Below are 21,596 nucleotides of genomic sequence, written 5' to 3'. Positions count from 1 at the left end.
GTGTTTAAGAGGAGGTTAGATGAACATCTTGCTGGGGTCATTTGACCCCAGTATTCTTTCCTGCCATGGCAGGGGGTCAGACTAAATGGTCTGCTCAGGTCCCTTCCAACCCTAGAAACTATGAAACTATGAAACTATGAGTCATATAAATGTTTTGTAATTTCTTAATATCTTCATGCAAATTATGGATGAATCATCAAAATGCTAGTCATGATGAAAAGTATAGGCAAAGAAATAAGATGGAGAGGGTAAAAGGAGCTTGGTGAACAACTGTTCACCAGGGCACCCTTAGGGAAAACCAGGAGTAATGGCCACAAACTCCTGGAAGACTGTTTCAGGCTTAACACTGGGAAAAACTTCTTCACAGTCAAGGTGTCTAGACTGTGGAATAAACTCCCCCCAAAGGTGGTGCAATCACCTACCCTGGAAACCTTTAAGAGGAGACTGGATGGTCATTTTGCTGGGGTCACCTGACCCCAGTTGTCTTTCTTGCCTAGTGCAGGGGGGCTGGACCTGATGATCTTCTGAGGTCCCTTTCAGCCCCTAACAATCTATGAATCTATGAGTACATTAATCCAATGGTTTTGGATAGACTGACAGCCCCTTTAAATGCCAGGAATCGCAATACCTGGAGTGCTTTGAGTGCTGGGAGCTGTAGCACTTGAGTTTTGGGAACTATGGCACCCAGAGCTTCCTAAGTGTCAGAAGCCCCAGTATCTGGAGCTCCCTGAGCACTGGGAACCCCAGTGTGCTAGTAATGGGGAACAGGCAGCAGCAATGAGGGTGCCGAGGGGATCACTGGGGGCAGAAGATCATTTTGAGATGATGAAGGACTGACAACCCATACAGACTTCTGGAAGAACAAAATGGTACAAAACAGTACCTCTTCCCATCAAGTCCTATTTTGTTGGGCTTGGGAGTATTTTATCCCACATGTACATCTGTACACCCTTCAAAACATTTCCAGTTCTCACATTACAATACGGTAGACTTTTTTGATACCATGAAGACGAAAGCCAGAAAACAGATTCTATTCCAAGTTTATATTTTCACATTTTAAGTGGGTAAAAATAGACTTCAGGTGACTTAGGTAGGGTGCCTGACTTTATGCTGGGCAACTACCTAATCTACCATTTCTTTAAAATGAGTATGATAATTTTCTGTGTGTCAGGAGGACTAGCAAGATAAAATCCTTTAATAATTGAGATACACTCTCATACTCTGAAGATGATGGCCGCATAAATAAGGGTGGTAAGAAGAGGTGTGTTTCATTTATTTTCTGCAGTAGAAAATGACAATGAAAATGAACATTTTCATAAAACAGGAAGGTCTCTGCTAAAAGCTGAATGTTTTTCAGCCAAAAGCTACTAAAAAATATCCTGTTTTGCCCAGGTTAGGCTTAGAACGCCTTGCCCTGTTCTGGACACCGCATTTTAAGAGAGTTGTAGAGAAACTGGGCAGGATAAACATGTTAGTGATGAAGAGAATAAAGAAATTGGAATGCAAGTTGTACAAGGAAAGAGTGAAGTAATTAGATACATTTAGTCCTGAAAAAAGGAGATGCGAGCTTGCATTATCAGGTTTTTTTTAACATTTGAAAGGTTCCCAAAAAGAAGAAGAAAAATTGTTTTCCATTCCTATAGAAAACAGGACAAGAGGCAAAGCATTTAACTACAACAAAACAGATTTATATTTAAAAAATCCTATCTGTAAGATCAATAGGACAATGGAACAAGCTGCCTCAGGAACTTGTGGACCCATCTTCTTTGGAGGATATCAAGAAGAGGCTAGATAAGCATCTCTGGATGTTTTCAGAACAAGAAATCTTGTATTTGTGCAGGGACTTGGACTAGATGACTGTTGAGGTCCCTTCCAAGCCTATGAGTCGATATTTCTAAAACTTCAAGTTTTTCATTTTCCACTGAACAATATTTTTTTGGAAAGCAGCCACTTCCCCTAAAAATTCTCCTTAGTCAAAAATCCAATTTTCAGGATAAGAAAAGTTTAAATGGAATTTTTCAGCCAGCCCTTTGTACACAGCCACACTGGAAATGCTTGGGCATTGTATGCCTGAAGCAGGAACAATTAATTTGAGAATCATGGGAGAACATAGATCTCAATGGACCTTGCTACCCCTTTTATAGAATTTCATTTACTATACGGTTACAAAGCTATTAGGCCTAATTGCCAGAAATTCCAACTCTCCTGAATGCCATTTCTAGGATTTTGGCTGGCCTGTTCACAGGAAATAAAGGGAGGGCATGGACATTTCTTGAACCCACTTCTCCTAAGTCCCTGGCATATCTGAACTAAGTCAGAAACATCCTGGCTCTTTTATTTCCCTTGATGCCTAAGGATGTTATTCCATTACTGTATTGTCCAAGCATAAGAAAGCTGACTGCAACACAATTGCCTTGCATATTCTGTGTAGAGTAGGAGTGTAAAACATGGCCCAAGAACCCATGGAGCCATTTGATCCAGCCCACAGGTCACTTCACTGACCTCATGCACCAACCCTGTCCCTGCACACTGCATGAAGCACAGAGGCTACAGGCAGCACAGGGGGTCAGCTCAAGGTGCAGCGTGAAGCCTGTGCCCCAGACCACATGTGCCAAGTTCAGTGTTGGGTCCAGCCTGCTCACTGCAGGGAACCTGTGCCCTATGCACAGCTAGATTAGCCTCACAACCAGAACCCACAACCCTTGAGATTTGTTGCTGACATGGCTCCCATGGCCAGCCCACAGTGCACACTGCCCATGGTGTGTGAGCTGAACCCAATGCTTAATGCAGCACAGGGGGTCCAAGGCTCAGGCTCTATATAGGCCCGGGGACAATCCCCTGTACTTCCTGCAGTGCTGGTTCCAGCCCACATACTGTACACACCTTGTGCTGGCCCCAGGAGCTGGCATGCTGGTGCTGCAGCCAGTCTACAGAGGGCCAGTCCTAGTCCAGCCCAAAGACCTGCTCAGGGATATCATCCAGCCTGGATGACCATGCAGGGCTGGATGAGTTGGACACCCCTGGTATACAGTATTACCTAATTATTGCACCATGCACGCAGTCACCAAATTACATTTTAGATGCAAATGTATATTGAGAACCTGTATGGCCACCAAACCCTACATAGCATATGAGGAGTGGCATGATTCAGGTTTGACTTTGCTTTTATTTTCCAATGAATGTGCCTCCCCTTCCATCTTCCCAAGAAAGGAATCAAGTTGAAGGAACCAGGGCAGGTAATGTATAATATTATAGTTCCACAAAGCTACAAGGCTTCTCAAGGGCTTTTCATAGACATCTGAATAAACAGGGCTGAGTGAGACCTGTATCCAAGCAGTTTTAGACTGGCCCATAAAAAGGGAAATGGCAGCTTCAGAACACACACTATTTTTCCTACATACCGTTTTAATTATTCCCAGAGTTAAATTATTTAATATTTCCTCCCTTCATTAATTTTAGCTTTGATCTGTTCTGCTTCAAATAGTCTCACTGGAAACTAATTTATGACATTCCAGTACTTATAAGAGGCGGCAGAAAATCAGATCGAAGGGGAAAGAAAAAGCAGTGACAGGTCTTGATTTATAAACTAATTCTGGAAGTGCAATTGACATAAGTATTTATGGCATGCAAAGTCTAAAATTACTCAACTTATAATCACTTTCACCTTTTAGCCAAATTAAATAAAAGATCCTCTTTGGCTGGATCAATATATATTTTAAAGAAAAGTCTTGCTCCATTACATAATTTCACACTGCAACATCACCAGACACACACCAAGTAGTATACAATTGATTCTTCTAATGTATTAGCTGCTTTGCCCACCCACTAAGAGCATCTCCCTTATTCCCCCACTCCCCTACCACTGCTCTTCACCTGGTACCAGACTTTCTCCCAGAGCAAACTGGCTCCAGTTTCTCCATCCCTCCCTCATGCTTCCTTTAGCAGCTTCCTGCCTTAGTCTACTTGACTTCCTTCCTCCTCAGCACACAAGGTCACTTGTCTAGCCGTTCCAGCATTCCTTTTCCAGCTCGCACTCAAAAGGTTGTTAACATACTTTCATTTCCAATGTCACCCAGCTCCTTGTACCGGTCTCTTCCTTCTGCTCCAGCTTTTGTCTGTCCTACATTCAAATCAGTTGACTCTCTCATCAACACTGCCTGGGCACCAGAAGGACGGTCCCTCAGAAAACCAAAGGGCAGAAGCGGTGTATGTTCCAGAAGTTGATAGCAGATCTTAGAGAGAAAGTCCTGCTGCTGAATCCAGACCTCTATGGTGAAGCATCCCTACCATCATTCTGTGGGACACTTGTATGTCTGATGCCATTACCATGTACATGTGCTGAAAATGACACTTTGTGTGACTTAATGGTATCGCACTGTACACGGGAAGGAGTTTTGGGGATTTTCAATGAGTTTGCATCATTGCAAATTAAACTACATCCTGATGTAGTTTAGTTTGCAACAGTGCATTGCAGCTATTTGCTCACCTTCTGGCTGCAGATGAGATGGGTACGTTCTGCAGAAAAAAAGGATTGGAGCCCTCACTGCTTCTGCCTTCAGCGGGCATCTGCTGAAGGCAGAAGTGGTGAGGGTTATGGTTAGGGTGAGGGGCCCAATCCTTTTTTTTTTTTCTTGGCAGAGCCTGCCCACATCTCCCACAGCTGTGGGGGTGAGCTGCTGGTGGGCCAAGCAGCCTCTGAGCTGCCAGGCCCTGGTCCTTCCCCCTGTGGTGGCAGTGCCCCCTGGGGCCACCCAGGTGGGCTGCTAGCAGGCTGGGTGCTCCCCCAGCTCAGGGTCAGAGAAAAGTTGGATAGGGCCAAGTGCTGCCTCCAAGCTGGGGAAACATCCCACCCACTAGCAGCCCACCCGGGCAACCCCAGGGTGCACCACTGCCAGAGGGAAGACCTGGGTCCCTGTGACAGGACCTAGGGGTGCCGTGAACTCCCCTAGCACCCCCTACCATGCCAACTTGGTGTCAACGTACCCTCACCATCTTGCCCGCCACGTCTTTGATGTTAGTAGTGTTTAAGGGAAGCTGCCTTTTTGTCCTTTTTGACACAGTGCCCTGATATATCCCAGTCTGTGCTCTATCTTAGGGGACTCGGTGTTCTAAAGCCTTAGGGGCTACGCGTGGCTCCAACCACCCCTGTATCATGCCCCAAGCCTCGCAGGTGTACCAGACGTCATTTGGTCAATCTCCTTCCGCGCCCTCATGGGCGTTCCCCAGCTCATCTCGCAGTTGCCTACGACCATGCCCGCACTGCGGCCTTCTCTCGCGACCGTGCCCTCACTGGGGCCTTCTCTCGCAACCGTGCCCACACTGGAGCTGGGGTCAATACACCCCTAAATGTAGCGCCCTTTCTGGCGCCAGGGTCCCCACACTACCAAGGGGCCCCTATGAGGCCTCCTCCAACCCCTAATAGCCTCACCCAGTCCTCCGGTGTAACCAGAGCTACAAAAGCAATAACGCAAGCCAGTCAGCTATAACTCAAAATCTAAGTCTTCTGGTTAAAACATTCTCTAAACCAAGCATTCTCTAAATCATGCACCATGTCGCACCTGTAACTAGTGATTTGTACCTCTAGGCCTTTCCCTTTTTTGCCTTCCAGGGCCAAGCTCTTTTCCTCGGTCTAACACTGCCCCTTTGGTCCAGCTGCCAGTTGGGAGAGGGAGGGGGAGAGAGCCACCCACAGCTTCCTGTCTGTGTTTTATAGTGGTCAGCCCTGCCCCTTCCGGTCAGCTGACTCACCAGGTGTGGGCCCTTAACTCCTCCTGGTTGCCCGTAGCAACCAGCACCTGTACCCATACTGCTGCTTTTTAGTAGCAGGCACCTCAGTGCCCTGCTACAGGCCCCCTGCCAGCAGCTCACCCCACGGTCGCAGGCAGGCTCCACTGAAAAAAAAAAATTAAAAAGGATCAGACCCCTCACAGTGATAGAAACCCCTAAATTGAAATGGTAGGTTTCAATTTAAAAAACCACTGTTTCAATTTAGGGGGCATAATATAGACACAAGGACTAAATCCCAATCACATGTACAAGTGCCCGTGGAGATGTTCCATGTGCCATCTGCTTACATGTAGGTGCTATGAGCAAATAGAGGATGTAGTCTCTCTCTCTGTGGGTTTGATCAGTATAAAAATTATGAGACATGTGAGTATGCTCAGTAAGATTGAATCCTCAGGCAGTACAGCAGCTAAAATCTTAGAAGTCTCTACTGAGCATATGTGAAGTGCAAATTGTCAAAGGTTTTGGGTAGATTACTAGAGAGTTGGCACAAGGTGCATTCCTGACATAAAAGCCATTTTCCTGCCAAATTTCAAGTCCCTGGTCCAAAACAGAAAGACTTGAGCTTTTCAAAGAAACACTCACCAGAATTTTTTAGCAAGAACAAAACAACGTATTTTTCTTTCCGTAAGCTTGTCCTAAGGCTGGACTGCTTGGCTGAAATTTCAAATAAAAACCAGTGTTGGGCATGCACCAAATGGAAAGTCTCAGCTTAATTACTTAAAGTTTGGCGAAGTTATGAACCAAATAAAGATGAGGTTTTATAGTGAGAAGTGTCAGGCAGTCTTAACAATAAGCAGTGCTATCTGCCATGCCTATAATATTCACTTTTAATCATCTATGCAAGATGATTTTGCATTTGACTTTTTTCAATTTCTAATGACGCTAAGGGGGACAGACTAAAACTTTTTCTTTACCTCCTATTTTTCTTAATGTGGCGGGCTTTGGGAAGGTTCATAATTCAAAATTCTTATCCCTTGACAGCTACGCAATATAACTACTGGGTTTGCCTGATGCTAATAACAGCACTAATACCAGACAGCAGAGCAGGAACTGTATATGCAAAGTGAAAGACTTGAACAGGGTACACAGAATGAGATGTTGCTCTTGAGAGTTCCCATCGAGACCACATGCTGGTTTTGATTCAGCTACCCATTAAACGCAATTTCTGCCCTGTGCAACCATCTATCTTTAAGAAGATTTTCTCTTTGGAACATGACTCCAAATACATTCTCTGTTTTTATGCATCTGTTTTCCAGGAGGACGCATACATCGATATTGAGAGTGATCAGCATAGAAACAAGCGTGACTCAATCGAAGATGAGAAGCCACGCTTAAAAGGGTAATTTCTTTTGGATGAGCAGGTTTTCCACCCACTTCACTACCACTCTGAGCAAAAAGTTGCCAGTGTTTCAGCTTACTGCTCAACAGCCCAAAATTCTGCTGCCATTTCACTAAGTTAAACAGTTCCACAGATCTCCTAGTAATTTGTGTATTGCAAAAATATGTTGCATTTAAAATTATTATACCTTGCAGCTGACATGTACAATCAGGGAACTGTGCTTGTGAATGTGATGGGGAAATGTTGCAAATTAGAGAAACCTTTTCTTGTTATTATTACTCTAACTAGATTTTCAGTTGCCTATTTGATCTCACAGTATCTCTATTATAAAGAAGTACTTACGACAGACTTCTATAAATAGTTGTTGCCCTGCACCTGGAATATTTATTTATGCTACTACAAAATGAGAGAAAAGTGGGTGTAAAACACAACCATTCTGATTTATAAGATGCCCCTGAAATCTCATATAGTCACAGGTGCTAGTGACTATATGAAAAGGACATTTGACCTTTTTTAATGCTGAAACTTCAGCTGAGATAGGATACTGAATTCTGAATTAACATGTTCCTGGTGAGGTGAGAGAAGTCTTTATATAAGTCTTCTGTGCTTTGCTGTACTCTTTCCACTGATTTTTGTGCTGATCTACTGTGTAGCACAGGGAAAGGTGCCTTTTCACCGTTCCGTTTTGAAATACTGCCTTCCTGTTCCACAGTTCAGTAGGTTGAAGCACTTCAGCTGTCAAATAGCCAGATATAAACAATTGGGGTGCAGACAGAAATTACAATTTTTGCCCAATCTGGCCATAGAAAGCAATCTCTAGGCATGACCAAACAGAAGTGCATGGCTGCAGATAGCTTAAAAAATGGCCAGTTGGGTGAAAATCTGAGGGTTGCATGAGGGTTCAGGTGAAGATGTTTCAAAAAAGAGCATCTTCTGTAACTTGTGTCTGCCCTGCCTGCCAGGCTCCAAGCTGTTTTAAGAATGGGAGGGAGGAAAGGGAGCAGAGGGAGTTCAATCTGGGGGGTTTTCAGCCCCAGCTGGAGGGTGGGGCAGGTGTATTAGAGCTGCCCCCCCCCCGGAGGTGGAGGGACTCCAATTCACCCATCCCACCCTCCAGCACTGCCTGGGGAGAACCCCTACAACAGCGGTTCCCAAACTGTGAGTCACGACCCCAAATGGGGTCACAACATCAGTGGATGGGGTCATGGCACAGTGCTCTCTGCTGTGCCAGGTCCCTCCCACTGGGCTGCAGAGACCTGGGGAAAGTTAGCCAGGTGGGGAACCCCAAACCCACAGCAGGCAGCCCTTATCCTCCATCCCCACCATGGTCTCTGCTCTGGCTGTGCCACCCTTGGGGGAAGGGACAGGGCAGAGAGGTAGGCTCTGTGCTCCAGCCTCAGCAGCTGCTGCTTCCTGCAGGAGGCAGCCGGGACTCAGGCACTGCTGAGGTGGGGGGCAGGGGGCTGCAGGCCATGCCCCAGGGGCACCTGGGGAGTGAGGGGCTGCGGATTGGGAGTGAGGGGCACCATCAAGGGCAGGTGAGTTGGGCACCTGGGGAGTGGGGTGCTGCAAGTTGGGAGTGAGAGGCCATGATGAGGAAATGGAGTCATAAATGGGGCCATGCTGAGGAAAAGTTGGGGAAGCACTGCCCTAGAATGAGTTCCCCCTGCTCCCTTTCTGTCTCTCCTTCTGAAAATAGCATCAGCTGGCAGCCAGCAGCTAGATTTCTCTCCCCCCTGGAACCAACAGTGACCTTGTGTTTGGTTTGGGGGATTGTTGTAACTCAGGACGCTTCCTGCAAAGCGTTTTCAGTTACAGTGGGGAGCTGCACTTCTGTCTGCACCCTATAGTTTCAAACTGGGCTACTCTAACTAACCACGTACATGTAAAAATACCCAGTTTACATGCACAAGTGAGGAATTTGGTTTCATAAAGTGTGTGTAAACACACACACACACACACACACACACACAATAAAAAAGAATTTCCCACACTTAACTTAGATAAACTGCTCCGTAATTCAGTCAGGATCCCTGCAGTGCTAGAAGTCATAATATTAAAAGATTTCTCTTCAACTGCTAGTCTTAGTATTTATGCCACGCAGCATGTAAAATAATCAACTCAAAGACCTACTCTCATGTTTCAGTCCCAGGAGCCATTCATACCTAGTCTCTTCTCTGCTCTTTGAAGATATGTTATTTTTATAATAGTATTGCTCATTTTTATGAAACAATTTCCTGTTTTACACTTTCAGGGCCATCTTATAAACATGAAGTTGAGACTACTGTAACTCTAAGTGCAGATCAGAAGTTTGAATGTCACAATAACCATTTGCAGTTACAAGTGTTCCACTTATATGCATTATGGTAAATTGCACGTGCAAACATTGTGTACCACGGTACATTTATTTTGATAGACTTTTTTTATAACTGAGCCCTTCAAGTTTGAACTTTAAAAAGAAATCTGTTACAGGCAGGTCTGCATGTAGGGATGAGGTAAGGCAAAAATGAAGCCCATATGATAGGAAGTTATTAATTCTGGGTTATTTATAACACCACTAAGGATTCAGAAATAACTAAGGCTTATTCCACAATGTTTCATTCTTCTCCAGGTCCTTTTGTTCTTCCATCAGCATTTCACTATCACTACTCAGTGCAACTTAAGCTTCTTTTTAAACAGTAATTTGAGGAGCACTTTGTTCCACTTGAACTACTCCGAAGCTCGCTTTTGATGTAGCTGTGCAGAGGGTTGAAATAGACTGTCAGACACTGGCATATACTGGGAGCAGGAGTGTGTCTGCAGGGTTTTTATTTATGGACTAGCTCTTGAAGGCTGACCCAAGGTTTTAGCTGTTTTCCCCATTTCCTCATCATCAAAAAAATCATTCAGATGTATCCTTATTTTTTCAAATAATATAATTTGATTTGCCAACATCCTAATGCTCCTAAATCACAAAGCTTGCAACAGCAGCTCAATCCACTATTTACACTCAGACATTTATGAATGCTTTTGAATTGCTAAATTCAAGTTAAAGTAATAATTTGTGCAGCTAGGAATATAGCTACCTTAGGGCTGTACTCTAAATGTGCCTAGTTAAACTGATGAGTTCTTATTCAACACATATCCCCTGACCCAACTAATATGTGAAGCGCATACATAAGTTTAAGATAAAGCTTGCAAGGTTAACATTCAGAAGGTGGTATATGCTTATATTTACTGATAAACTGAACTGATTTGATAAGGAATCATTGAGAGTTAATGAATAAGAATCTCATATGCCAGAGGTTTTCAGCCTTTTTTAATAAGTGTACCCCTGGCAGCCAGATGCAGAGCAGGGAGGGGTAGGGGGAGATGGTGCGCAGATGGACAGGAAGCTGTGGGGGGGTGGCGCATGGCTGGATGCAGAGCAGCAGCAGCGAGAGGTAGTGGGTGGCAGTGACAGTGTGAGCTTCTCTGCCTCCTCTCCCCCCCGCATCCAGCCAGCCAGGTAGTGCCTGGCCAGCCTGCAGAGGGGCACCGCTGCCCTTACCTCCCCCCATATCCCACCCCCCCAGCCCTACTCCTAGAAGGCAGTGGCGCAGGGTGGTGGGTGGCAGGGCTCTGTCCCCATCCACCTGTATGTACCCCCTAGGGCCTTCCCAACTACCTCCAGGAGTATGCATACCCCTGGTTGGCAACCCCTGTTATATACTGTTCTTGAAAAGTCACCCTTTCAGAGTGGAATTACCCTTTTACTATTTAGTTGTTTTAGGGTGTTCTCATGCTTTGGTGATGGGCACCTGTAAAACAAACAGCACAATGACCAAAGGATGCTTTAACAAAATAAAGAGTGGGGAAAAGCCACTGGATTCAGGGCTGGATTAAACCTTTAGTGGGCCCTAAGCAAATAAATTCATGGGCCCCTACTTTTTTTCACTCAATAATTACAATACATAAAATAAGCACAACTGGGCCCCTTCTTCGCTTATGCATTCACCTGGCCCTGATTGGATTTCACAAGTTCTCAAAGAGTTCAAATCAAAAGTAGGATTGATTTCCAGAATTATAGGAAATACCTTAAATATACCTAGTAATATAACAGGATCGTAGCTTGTATTCCACTACATAAATGAACTGAGAAACACTACTGAATCCTTTATGGTCATACTTTGCCTTAACTGTTCATTGCTAAGTTGTAAAATAGATTTGTCCATTACCAGATCACTATAAAAGTACATTATTGTAGGCAAGCTAGACATTTGTACTCCATTCACCAACAATTAAAAATTGATAAAGTTATTATAGCTTATTTATGTACCTTCCTTTCCTTTTTCCTTTCCTTCCTTTTTCTTCTATCTAATCTCTTTCAGGAGGTTGCATATGTAATTTAACATCCTAGCAAGTAAAAATGAGCTGTAATTTAAAAGCAACAAGAATTCCAGGAACAAAAACTGACATATCAGAAGCAAACAAGGTTTATCAAAGAGTTGTAACTGTTTGACTCATTGAGCAAACTTCTTCTGTTTGAGTGTTAATTTTAAATTAAGTAAATATTTCTCACATTTAGGGGTATGTGCCATTTCCTGTTCCTTTAACTACGGTTTACTACAGCATAAGAAGGTTATTCAGGCAGAATTTTACTGCATAACTGACTCCAGCTGCATCTTTTTACCAGATGAGAGTACAGTTGGGATAATTATCATCTACAGGGACTTTCCACACTTGCACAAAGCTTGGTTCATTGTCTAAAATCTGGGTTGATTTCCTTCCCTTTGTTTGTTATGTCTCTTAAACTTCAGTACATGACTATAAAATCCTAGGGCACTCACCACTGAGTTAAACAGAGATCTAATACAGATCATTTAACACCTAGGGAGAGTAAATTTACAGTATTAGTATATGATGGATAACTTTAGCTTCTACTTCATCAATATTTTAATAAATGTAAAGCACAGGAGTGGATGCATAGGGAGCGCAGTGGCACAGTCACACACCCCTTTCAGACCATACTATGAGAACAGTAGCCAGGGGCTCTTTTTTTGTTTATTCGTTTTAAAGTCCTCAGATCAAATACAAATTCCCCACCTCCCTTCCCCTCTGTGCTCAGCAGCACGTCCCTTCCCACCTCCTCTCCCCGCAACCTTTACCACTGTTGCTACAGTGCCCACTATCTCCATTGGGAAGGCATGGAATGAGAGACAAAGGAGACATGCCACTGAGCACAAAGGGAAAGGGGGGAGGTAGAGGGATTCTTACTTTTAAAAAGTCCCTGGCTTCTGCAGAGTGATCTGCCTGTCTTGGTGCAGGTGGTGAAAGCTGAGAGCAGGCAGTGCAGCCACCCCTGCAATGCTCGTCACTGCTCCCACCCCTCTCTTAACAAAATCCTGTATTTGCCCATGATATAGCACATGCAGAATTTCCAAAAGACCACATTTCCAAAATATTTCAGAGGGTTTTTTGTATGCCCAGGTCTTTGCACAGCTATGAACTCTACTCCTGACTGCACTGGCAATTACTACAGATGTGCACACACTAGCAGCTCCTGGTATTTTGTGTTGGTATACTAGTATACTAATATTTTGTTAAGAGCCTAACTTGTTTATAATAAATTCTATTGTTGGTTTTCCATGTGCAGTAGTAATTCTGAATACAGTGCACTTTGTGTGTCTGAATCTGCACGTTCCGCTTTCAAAGCATTCATCTTTTAAATGTCTGCCAAATCTATTTTCATTCTGCGTGTCAAATCATCAACATTAATGAAGCTGACAATGTATAATCCCATATGATATTTTTTATTAGACTAACTGAGTAGTTGGAAAAAAGTTCTTTGCAAGCCTTCGGGCACAAGCACCCTTCTTCAGGCATTGGGAGTCTCGGCTGTTCTCAGATCTCCAAAGAATGAAAGAAGCTAAAACTGTGACAGGAGGTCAGTGAGAATGTAAATAGGTGGAAATTTGGAAAACATGTTACTTAAATTGCCAATTGCTCAAATCAGCAGCGAGACTTTATAAAGGGGGATAAGGCAAGATGCCACGTTTATTGATCACGAGTTAGACATCCAGGTTCGGACACACCATTCATACAAACATACACAAATCATCATAAACATCATTACACACAGGCACACACATACACAAAACAACCATTCCATTCACACATACACCCGATATAGCTACCATCATAGTTGCTCAATATCAGCCCAGGGTGGCCAACCTGGGCTTACTGAGTAGATGATGATGATTGAAGATAGCAGATTTGAAGATAACAGCAGGAACGGGGTGAACAGATGCATCTGTGCTCCGATGAAACAATAGTAGAGAAAGAGACTCACCCTATTTGGCATTTTCAAAGTGTTCTTTTATAGGGATTGGCATCCTTTGTTTCAGTGCTTTGGGGTTTTTCCATACCCAGCTTTGGTTTTTGCCATTGTTCTAAGCCTTCAGCTTATCTTAGCCTTGGAGTGTTCTTGTTGCCCGCATGGCAGTATTTCTATTTCTGTAATCTCCTTTGTGCCCTTGAGCTTCAAAGGGATTCTTCAGCCATTTGTTAGTTAGTTACTGGCTTGTAATTTACACATCTGGCACCTTGTTGCTTACATAAACAGTTAAATCTTCTTCTCCTGTCTCTATACCATTCTCTCACCATTCACCCTTTTACACACACTCATACATAAAGGCTATGCAAAGTTCAATCACTTATGTCAAGCAGAAGGATACAAAATGGATTTTTCAAATAGCTTACCGGACAAGACTAACGTGGTTACATTTCACTACTATTACACTCTCTATGTTAACATCAGCTACACTAGTTCAGTTCACGCTACAAACAAAGAGGAGGAAATTAGGAAAACAATTTCTTAATTTCCACCTATTTACATTCTAACTGACCTCCTGTCACACTTTTAGCTTCTTTCATTCCTTAGAAATCTCAGAATAGCAAAGACTCCCTATGCCTGAAGAAGGAAGTTGTACCCGAAAGCTTGCAAATAACTTTTTCCCAACTACTCATTTGGTCTAATAAAAGTTATCGCATGTACTCAAAGAACTTTGCCTGCCTATGTCCTTAAACCAACAAGGCTACAACCGAAAACCCTAATCCTATATGAATTATTCTTATTTTTGCCCTGTACTTTTTGCTTTGGAATTTATTTCGTTGTACTATTTGCTTTTTCTGTTCTTCTAGGTGTTTAGAACATAAATATGATGAAGTCTGTGGTTTTTGCAAGAAACATAAAACCACAATTCGATATGTGATCTATGGAATTTTAATAACAGGTAAAATATATTTTAACCTTGGGAATAACTGAAGCATTTCTCTGTTTTGCTTTAGACTTCAGGCTGTGCATACTTTGTATTCCATGTCTAATTTAAGTAATAAAGTGAAGTAGACTTAAATTAACATAACTCACTAAAAAACTTTAAAAAAGGATTTTTTTAGAATGTATTTTGGAGGAAAGGTATTAGATGTTAAAAGGGAATTCTAGTCCTGAAGTAAGGGTCCAGACCAAAATCTTCTCCATAGTTATCAGACAAGTGCAGCACAAGCAACAATAGTGCAAACTTCCTTACCATGCTTATACTGAAATACTTTGGCTTAGACCTGGACAGGCCACACTGGGAATAAAAGGAATTGTTTAACCTCCACATCCATTCGGTGACACGTAACACTGACTGAGGTCTATGAAAAGATTTCTTTTAAAAACTTGCCTGAGAGTTAAAATTTTTACTAAAAAATAAGATACGGTAGCTTTCTGTATCTAGAATGGGACTTAAGCCAGTTATCTAGAAATGAAAACACCTTGACCTGTTAAAATCTGTCTGAGCCATTGAGATCTGACTGCAGAATATTTAATTCACAAAATATTCGGTGATGCCACAGAATCTCATTATTCCATGCTGTATGGAGACCTCATTCAACACTCTTCTTTGTCCCTTTCCTGGTTTTTTAGTAAATTGGTTTATTCCACTTTTGTCCTTATCTGAGTTTCCTTTGGATAACCTCCTACCTTAATGAGAACACAGACTCGGGGATTTGTTACACTGCAGCTGGCAGTGTGCTATAGAGATATCTGTGCTTGCTGTAGTGAGCTAGCTTGGAAATGGGAAGCAATGTACCTGGTGATACAGAGCTACATGCAAATAATTTACCCTGATTCTCAGCGATGTATATGTACCCTGAGTCAGGAAAGGGAGAGGCTTCTAAGAACATGTTGGCATTTAATATATTAATCCCAAATGTCACAACTTGCCTTACAAAAGAAAGGGAGAAACTACCATTTATTTTTATAGGTTTGCAAAAGTGTGTAATTATTGAGTAATGAGTGTTCTATTGGCTCTCACAAATTATCAAAGAAATTGCCATGTGCCAAATCATTTTACTTAGCTGTAGTTGGAAGGGTCTGTCCTGAAGTTCATTGAAGAGGATGTATATTCCCACCAATTCTGTGGGTTTTGAATAAAGCCCTTGGATCATAGCCTGATTTATAGAAACAGTTCCCTCTATACTTTTGCTTAATTCTGCTAAAGCAAACCACCCCCTTTCCTCCATATTGGGGAGACAGAATAAGCCCCATTGTTCTTAAATCACTCTTTCACAAACAAAAAGTTGTTCTATAGACATGTGCATTGTTTCACACCTGGGATTAAAAAAAACCTGCCCGCCTCCCATATACAGTCCATTTTATATAACCAAAAATACATGTCAGGCCCCACATACCATTGGAAAATGCCAATTTTATTTAGATTGTTATAATAAAAACTTTGTTTAATATGGGTAATATTTTCTTCATTTACACCTTAAGGCTAGGGACAGAAATTACACGTGAACTGGTATAAGGGATTGGAAATTGTTTCAAATCTAACACAACAGAAATTCAGTGCACATAGGCCACTTTCAAAATGGCTGAAACCAGTTTAAGATAAACCTGGATGGATGTAGTATCAGACTTAACTGATTTAGGTTAAATCAGTTTATTGAACTTCTATCCCAGCTCCCATCCAGATTCAAGTTAACTCACAGTCCACCAGCATCGCAGGGCTAGCCTTGGCCCATGCTGTCTGCTCCAGCCAACTAGGAAGGTGTGCTCTAGTGCCCCCCAGCTTCTGGCCTGGACCACTGCAGGCATGTGGCTGCATTTCCAGAATCAAAAGGGAATGTCTGTTCACTTGCTTATCGATTCAGTTTATGCAGCTTAAACTAACCTGCAAAGACTGAATGGATTCAGCCTCAGGCTTTTTGACTGTCTACACTTAGCCTAACTGGGCACATTTACACATGCCATTAATATGCATAATAAATTATAAATATTAAATAATAATAAACAAATAAATAAATAAATTATTGCTTCCAGGAAGCTCCTGGGCACACCGTTTATACATGTACCTGGGCCACAACATATTGAGTCAGGTCAGTGCAGCCAGCCCTGGCTGGCAGAGGACCCAGTAAGTCAGCCAGCCAGCCCAGGATTGCTCCAACCAGGGTCAGTGTGCTTCAGAGAGGCTGGCTGGGGCATGAGGGTGATTCACTGCAGGGCTAGCTAGCGGGCAGCCCCTGCACTGAAACACCCTTGTGCCCGGGCCAGCTGGGTCAGCATCTACACATGCATTGCTGTGAATGAAAAAACTCTACAGCAGGGTAGTACTTGTATTTATTAGTTCCATGCACCCTAATAGGGGCACATGTGTACATGCTGAGATGTTTATTGCAGATCAAATTAGCTCCACAGTAAACGTCTTGTGTAAACACACTCAGTCTGTTGTTAGAATCTTCTCCACTGGTTCCCATATTCACCACTCCCTCAGCCCTTCCCCATTTCCATGAGCTAGGCCTCATATCTCCTCCTAGGCCTCATATATTACTAGTACAGTAGCTTTTCATCTACCATTAATGCCTATTTGAACAAATCCTAATTAGCTCTCTTGACCTGTTACTTGCTTGTCAGCATTCAAAAATCCCTAACTTTAAACAGAGGGCATTATTCAAATACCTTACCCATTTGAATCATATCACTTCATATTTATAGCAGCAAATTCATAACCTGTTTGCATGGATGCTATATTATCAAGATGCTACCTGTACAAATATATGTGTATGTCATGAGGACTACAGAATGACCTGTATCTCTTTCTCTTCCTCACCTCCCAGTTGTGGACTTTGGTATCAAAGAACATATTATAAATAGCAGCACTATCTGTGCTAGCAACAATATTTCCCCACCCAGGCCAGGATTCACAAAATCATTCCTTTTCAGGAGGAGAACTTAAGTATGTTCAATTATTAATACATCCCAGAGTGTCAATGAACTTAAGCGAATATTCAGGTACAATCATGAAACAGCTTTCATTTCCTATTTTTTAAATAAAACTCGTACTTAAACCAAGTAGCCATCTGAGGTTGTGGCTGTTTCTATAGAACAGACTTAACTAAAATCTAAATGCTTTTTCTTTGACAGCATATTTGGCAGTGGTCATTTCAGCCTGCATCTTGAACTTTCACAGAGCCCTGCCACTCTTTGTGCTTACAATTGTAGCCATCTTTTTCATCTGCTGGGATTACTTAATGGCTAAATATGAAGATAAAATATCTGCGTTCTTTGCCCCTTGTAGACAGTTTCTGAAAAGATGGTGGTTCTGCCTGAAATGGTAAATACAACTACCTTATTTCTTAATTAGCTTTTATAAGGTTAATGTTTTCACTGGTACTGTATTTGTAAACCATTTTATTCTTTTCACTGGGAATGAAGGCAAATATGGTTTGATAAACACCTTGAATTACTCCTTCTCAGATGTTAGATTTTTGCTATTCAAGCTATTACACAGTACATAGAAAGTTATATAAAAATGAATAAATTGTTGGAGGCTGATGTGTTAACTTTCTCTAGTATTTACATAGCTCCATAACAGTAGAATCTAAACATAAAGAGAGTCTTTACACATACTCCAGGGATGAAGGAGAGGGCACTTCAATTAGAGCAGCTCTGAGAGCCACTCTAATTGAATCACCCACAGCATCACGTTCATTTAGGCATCACGTGCATTCATTCATCACGTGCATTCAACATCCTGCACTTTGAAATGGTGGTTGGGGTGCTTTAACTAAAGCTCATTTTAGGGGGCTAGGGGACTGACTTCTGAGGAGAGGCTGAGGGACCTGGGTTTATATAGTCTAAAAAAGATAAGACTGAGAGGGAATTGAATAGCCTTTGAATACCTGAAGACTGGTTCCAAAGAAGATGGAGTTAAACTGTTCTCAGCAGTGGCAGATGACAGAACAAGGAGCAAGTCTCAAGTTGCAGCAAGGGAGGCTTAAGTTAGATATTAGAGAGAACTTTCTTACTAGGAGGGTTACCCAGAGAGGTGGTGGAATCTCCATCCCTGGACGTTTTTAAGACCTGTCTAGACAAAGACTTGAGTGGGGGAATTTGTTGGGGATGGTCCAGTTTTGAGCATGGGGTTGGACTAGATGACCTCCTGAGCTAAGTACAGACATTCAAAAAGCCTGAGCCTGAATTGATTCAAATTTTGCATGTTAGTCTAACCTGCACAGATTGAACCAAGAAGCAAGTGAATACCCATTCACTTTTGATTCCAGAAATGCAGCCACATGCCTGCAGTGGCTCAAGCTAAAAGCCAAGGGGGTACTAGAGAGAACCTTCCCTTTAACAGTGGCCAGAAGGCTGGAGGGAAGCTGAGCAGGGGGGTGGGGGGGTTGGCCCGGCAGGGCACACTGAGTATGATTGGGAAGGGATTTTAACTGCCACCGTAGTCTGCACAGTCCTTAGCTGGGGTGTGCCTGCAGGAGGAAGGGGAAAGCAGCCCTTGCTAGGTTTGTCCCTGAGTGGCAGTAGGAATGTTCAGACACCAGCTAGGGCAGTGCCTCAAGCAAAAGTGGGGAGAGAAGCAAATTAAATCCCCCTGCCTCTCCTCTCCCACCAGCACAGGACCCCAGCTGGGGTCTGCTTGGCTTTCCCCCGCCAGCGGCCAGCAGGGAAGAAAGCAAGGCAGATCCTGGCTGGGGTCCCTGTGCCAGTGGGAGAAGGGGGAGGCAAGGCAACTTAATCCCTCTCCCCACCTTTGCCTGAGGCTGCTGCACGGGCCAGCTCTGGCTATGTCCCCTGCCACTGGAGTGGTCAGCCAGGGGGGACAGCTGGGCAGACCCCTGCTGGGGTCCCATGCTGGTGCGAGATGGGGTGCGGGGGTTTAATCCCCCTCCCGCTCCTCCTTCTGTGCCTGCTGTCCCATGCCCCTGCCCCCTCCATTCCAGTGGGGAAAGTCTGGAAGGAGCTGCTCCACTCATGCCAGACAGACTGGGATGCATCCCCAGTTTGGTTTCCACCCTCACCCCTTTGTCAGCCAGCCCTCACTGCTCAGGCTAGAGAGCAGAGGGGCAGGACCAACTCTGCTTTGCTCAAGCTGACAGCACAGCCTTTCCCAGGGCTGTAAAAGCATCCTGGGATGCTGGGGGAATGTGATTTAACTTGAACCAGGAAGGGGTCTGGGACAGAAGTTCCATAAACAGGTTTGACCTAAATCAGTTAAGTCTGATACATTCAACAAGGTTTATCATAAACCAGTTTCAGCCATTTTGAAACTGGTTTATATGCACTGAACATCTGTTCTGTTACAGGTTTAAACCAGTTTCTGATCACTTAAACCAATTTATGTGTAACTTCTGTCCCTAGCCCTGAAGTTCCTTCCAACCCTAATTTCTATGATTCATTTGATAAGCTTTAGTTAAAGCGCCCCTGCCACCATTTTGAAGTACAGGAATCCTGAATACACAGGACCTGGAGGCTGCTGGAGCATACTAATTAGCATGCTCCAGCAGACTCAATTAATCGAGTTACTTGAGTTTAATTACACATAAACTGGAATAAGTGATTGGAAACTGTTCAGATCTATAATACAACATAAGTTCAGTGCACATATACTGCTTTCAAAAAGACCAACACCAGTTTAAGATAAATCTGGATGGATGCAGTATCAGACTTACCTGATTTAGGTTAAATCAGTTTATTGAACTTCTGTCCCAGATGCCCTCCAGATTCAAATTAACTCACAGTCCCCCAGCATCTCAGAATGCTTTGCACATTCCCCTGCAAACTTTACCCCCGCCCCCCATGGGGTGGGTGGGCTAGCTTTGGTTCAAGCTATTTTTCCAGCCAACCAGGGAGGCGCTTTCTAGTGCCCCCCCAGCTTCTGACCTGGGTCACTGCAGGCATGTGACTGCATTTCCAGAATCAAAAGTGAATATCTGTTCACTTGCTTATCAATTCAGTGTATGCAGCATAGACTAACCTGCAAAAATTGAATCAATTCAACCGCGGGCTTTTTGACTGTTTGCACTTTAGCATAAGAGTTCCCAGGAATTCCCAAGTCCTATAAATGGACAAACTGTCTTGCTTGTGAAGCAGTTCACCCTTTTTCCATTTAAAAATAATTTCTAAGATGAGTTATTGTACTTATTGAAATGTATTTTTGAAGAGCAAGTTTACCTCTTCCTCCTCTTTCCTTCATGTGTTCATATGTGGCATGGTGGAATTTAGGCACCTAAGTGCTACCTAACCATCTAGACAACTAGATGGCCAAAGGCCCCCAAGTTTTTGCCACAAAACTGACTTAGGTACCCATAGTTCTGCTACTGTACTTGCCCAGAATTGTTGCCAACTTGGCTGAGTTGAGCACCTTGGCCCTTATACCCAAGTCTATTTGGGATTCACCCACTAAATGACCCTGCACTTAAGATCTTTGAGGCAGCTAATCCAGGAGGTGGTTATAGGATACACCTTACACAAAGCAACAACACTGAGTTCTGCACACAACACAGGAGGCCTGGCCACTTCTATTTGAAAAGTTAGTCAGAGGAGAAAGAGGTATCTGTGTCCACTTTGTACATAACATCTTAGAGCACTCACCCAAGTGGGAGTTAAATTCTACACCACCCATTTCCTGAAAGAGTGCCCTAACCCCTAGGCATTAGACAAGCCCCAGTTGGACCCAGGCGGGTCACCTTCTCTCTCAGGTGTGCTGTGAGGAAAATTTAATTACAGGATTGGGAGCTGCACAAATATGACATTAATGGTGACCCGCTAAATACAGATGAGAGAGAAATTCATACTACTACTTGCTATTTTTTAAATACATCAGAACTAGCCCAAATCTGGGGGAACGGAGATTCATTTTATTGATCCCCCTCACACTAAAAAATAGACAAAAGTACAAAAAACGAATGACTATTTTTCTGTGTCTGCAAGTGCCTCATGCCTTACAGAATTTCCAATAAATTGATGCAATTTTATACTTTGATAAAGCTGCAAAACGTTACAGCACCATAGAAAATACGTTAGGATTGGTGTTACAGTAACAAAACAGAAGACATGCTAACAGGGGAAAGAGGGAAGGACAAAGGAAGGTAAAGAAAAGACTAGATTTAGATTAGACATCCGCAAGAACTACTTCACAGTTAGGGTGTCTAGGAGCTGGAACCAACTTCC

General features: G+C 43.2%; 1 protein-coding gene across 1 annotated transcript in view; it reads left to right on the top strand.

Moving 5' to 3' along the window:
* The window catches only part of SLC28A3 (solute carrier family 28 member 3), a 74,263-nt gene that overhangs the window by 13,601 nt on the left and 39,066 nt on the right, over positions 1 to 21,596 (top strand). Inside the window, exons 3-5 of the mRNA XM_019555391.1 lie at positions 7,044 to 7,126; positions 14,288 to 14,379; positions 17,556 to 17,745. Coding sequence (XP_019410936.1) covers positions 7,044 to 7,126; positions 14,288 to 14,379; positions 17,556 to 17,745 — 365 coding nt within the window. The remainder of the gene's footprint in view (positions 1 to 7,043; positions 7,127 to 14,287; positions 14,380 to 17,555; positions 17,746 to 21,596) is intronic.

The sequence above is a fragment of the Crocodylus porosus genome, unplaced genomic scaffold (genome assembly GCF_001723895.1).
Source record: "Crocodylus porosus isolate Cpor-Errol unplaced genomic scaffold, CroPor_comp1, whole genome shotgun sequence".
Taxonomy (NCBI): Eukaryota; Metazoa; Chordata; order Crocodylia; family Crocodylidae; genus Crocodylus; species Crocodylus porosus.
Note: the sequence above shows the minus strand (reverse complement) of the source record. Positions and strands in the feature narration are given on the sequence as shown.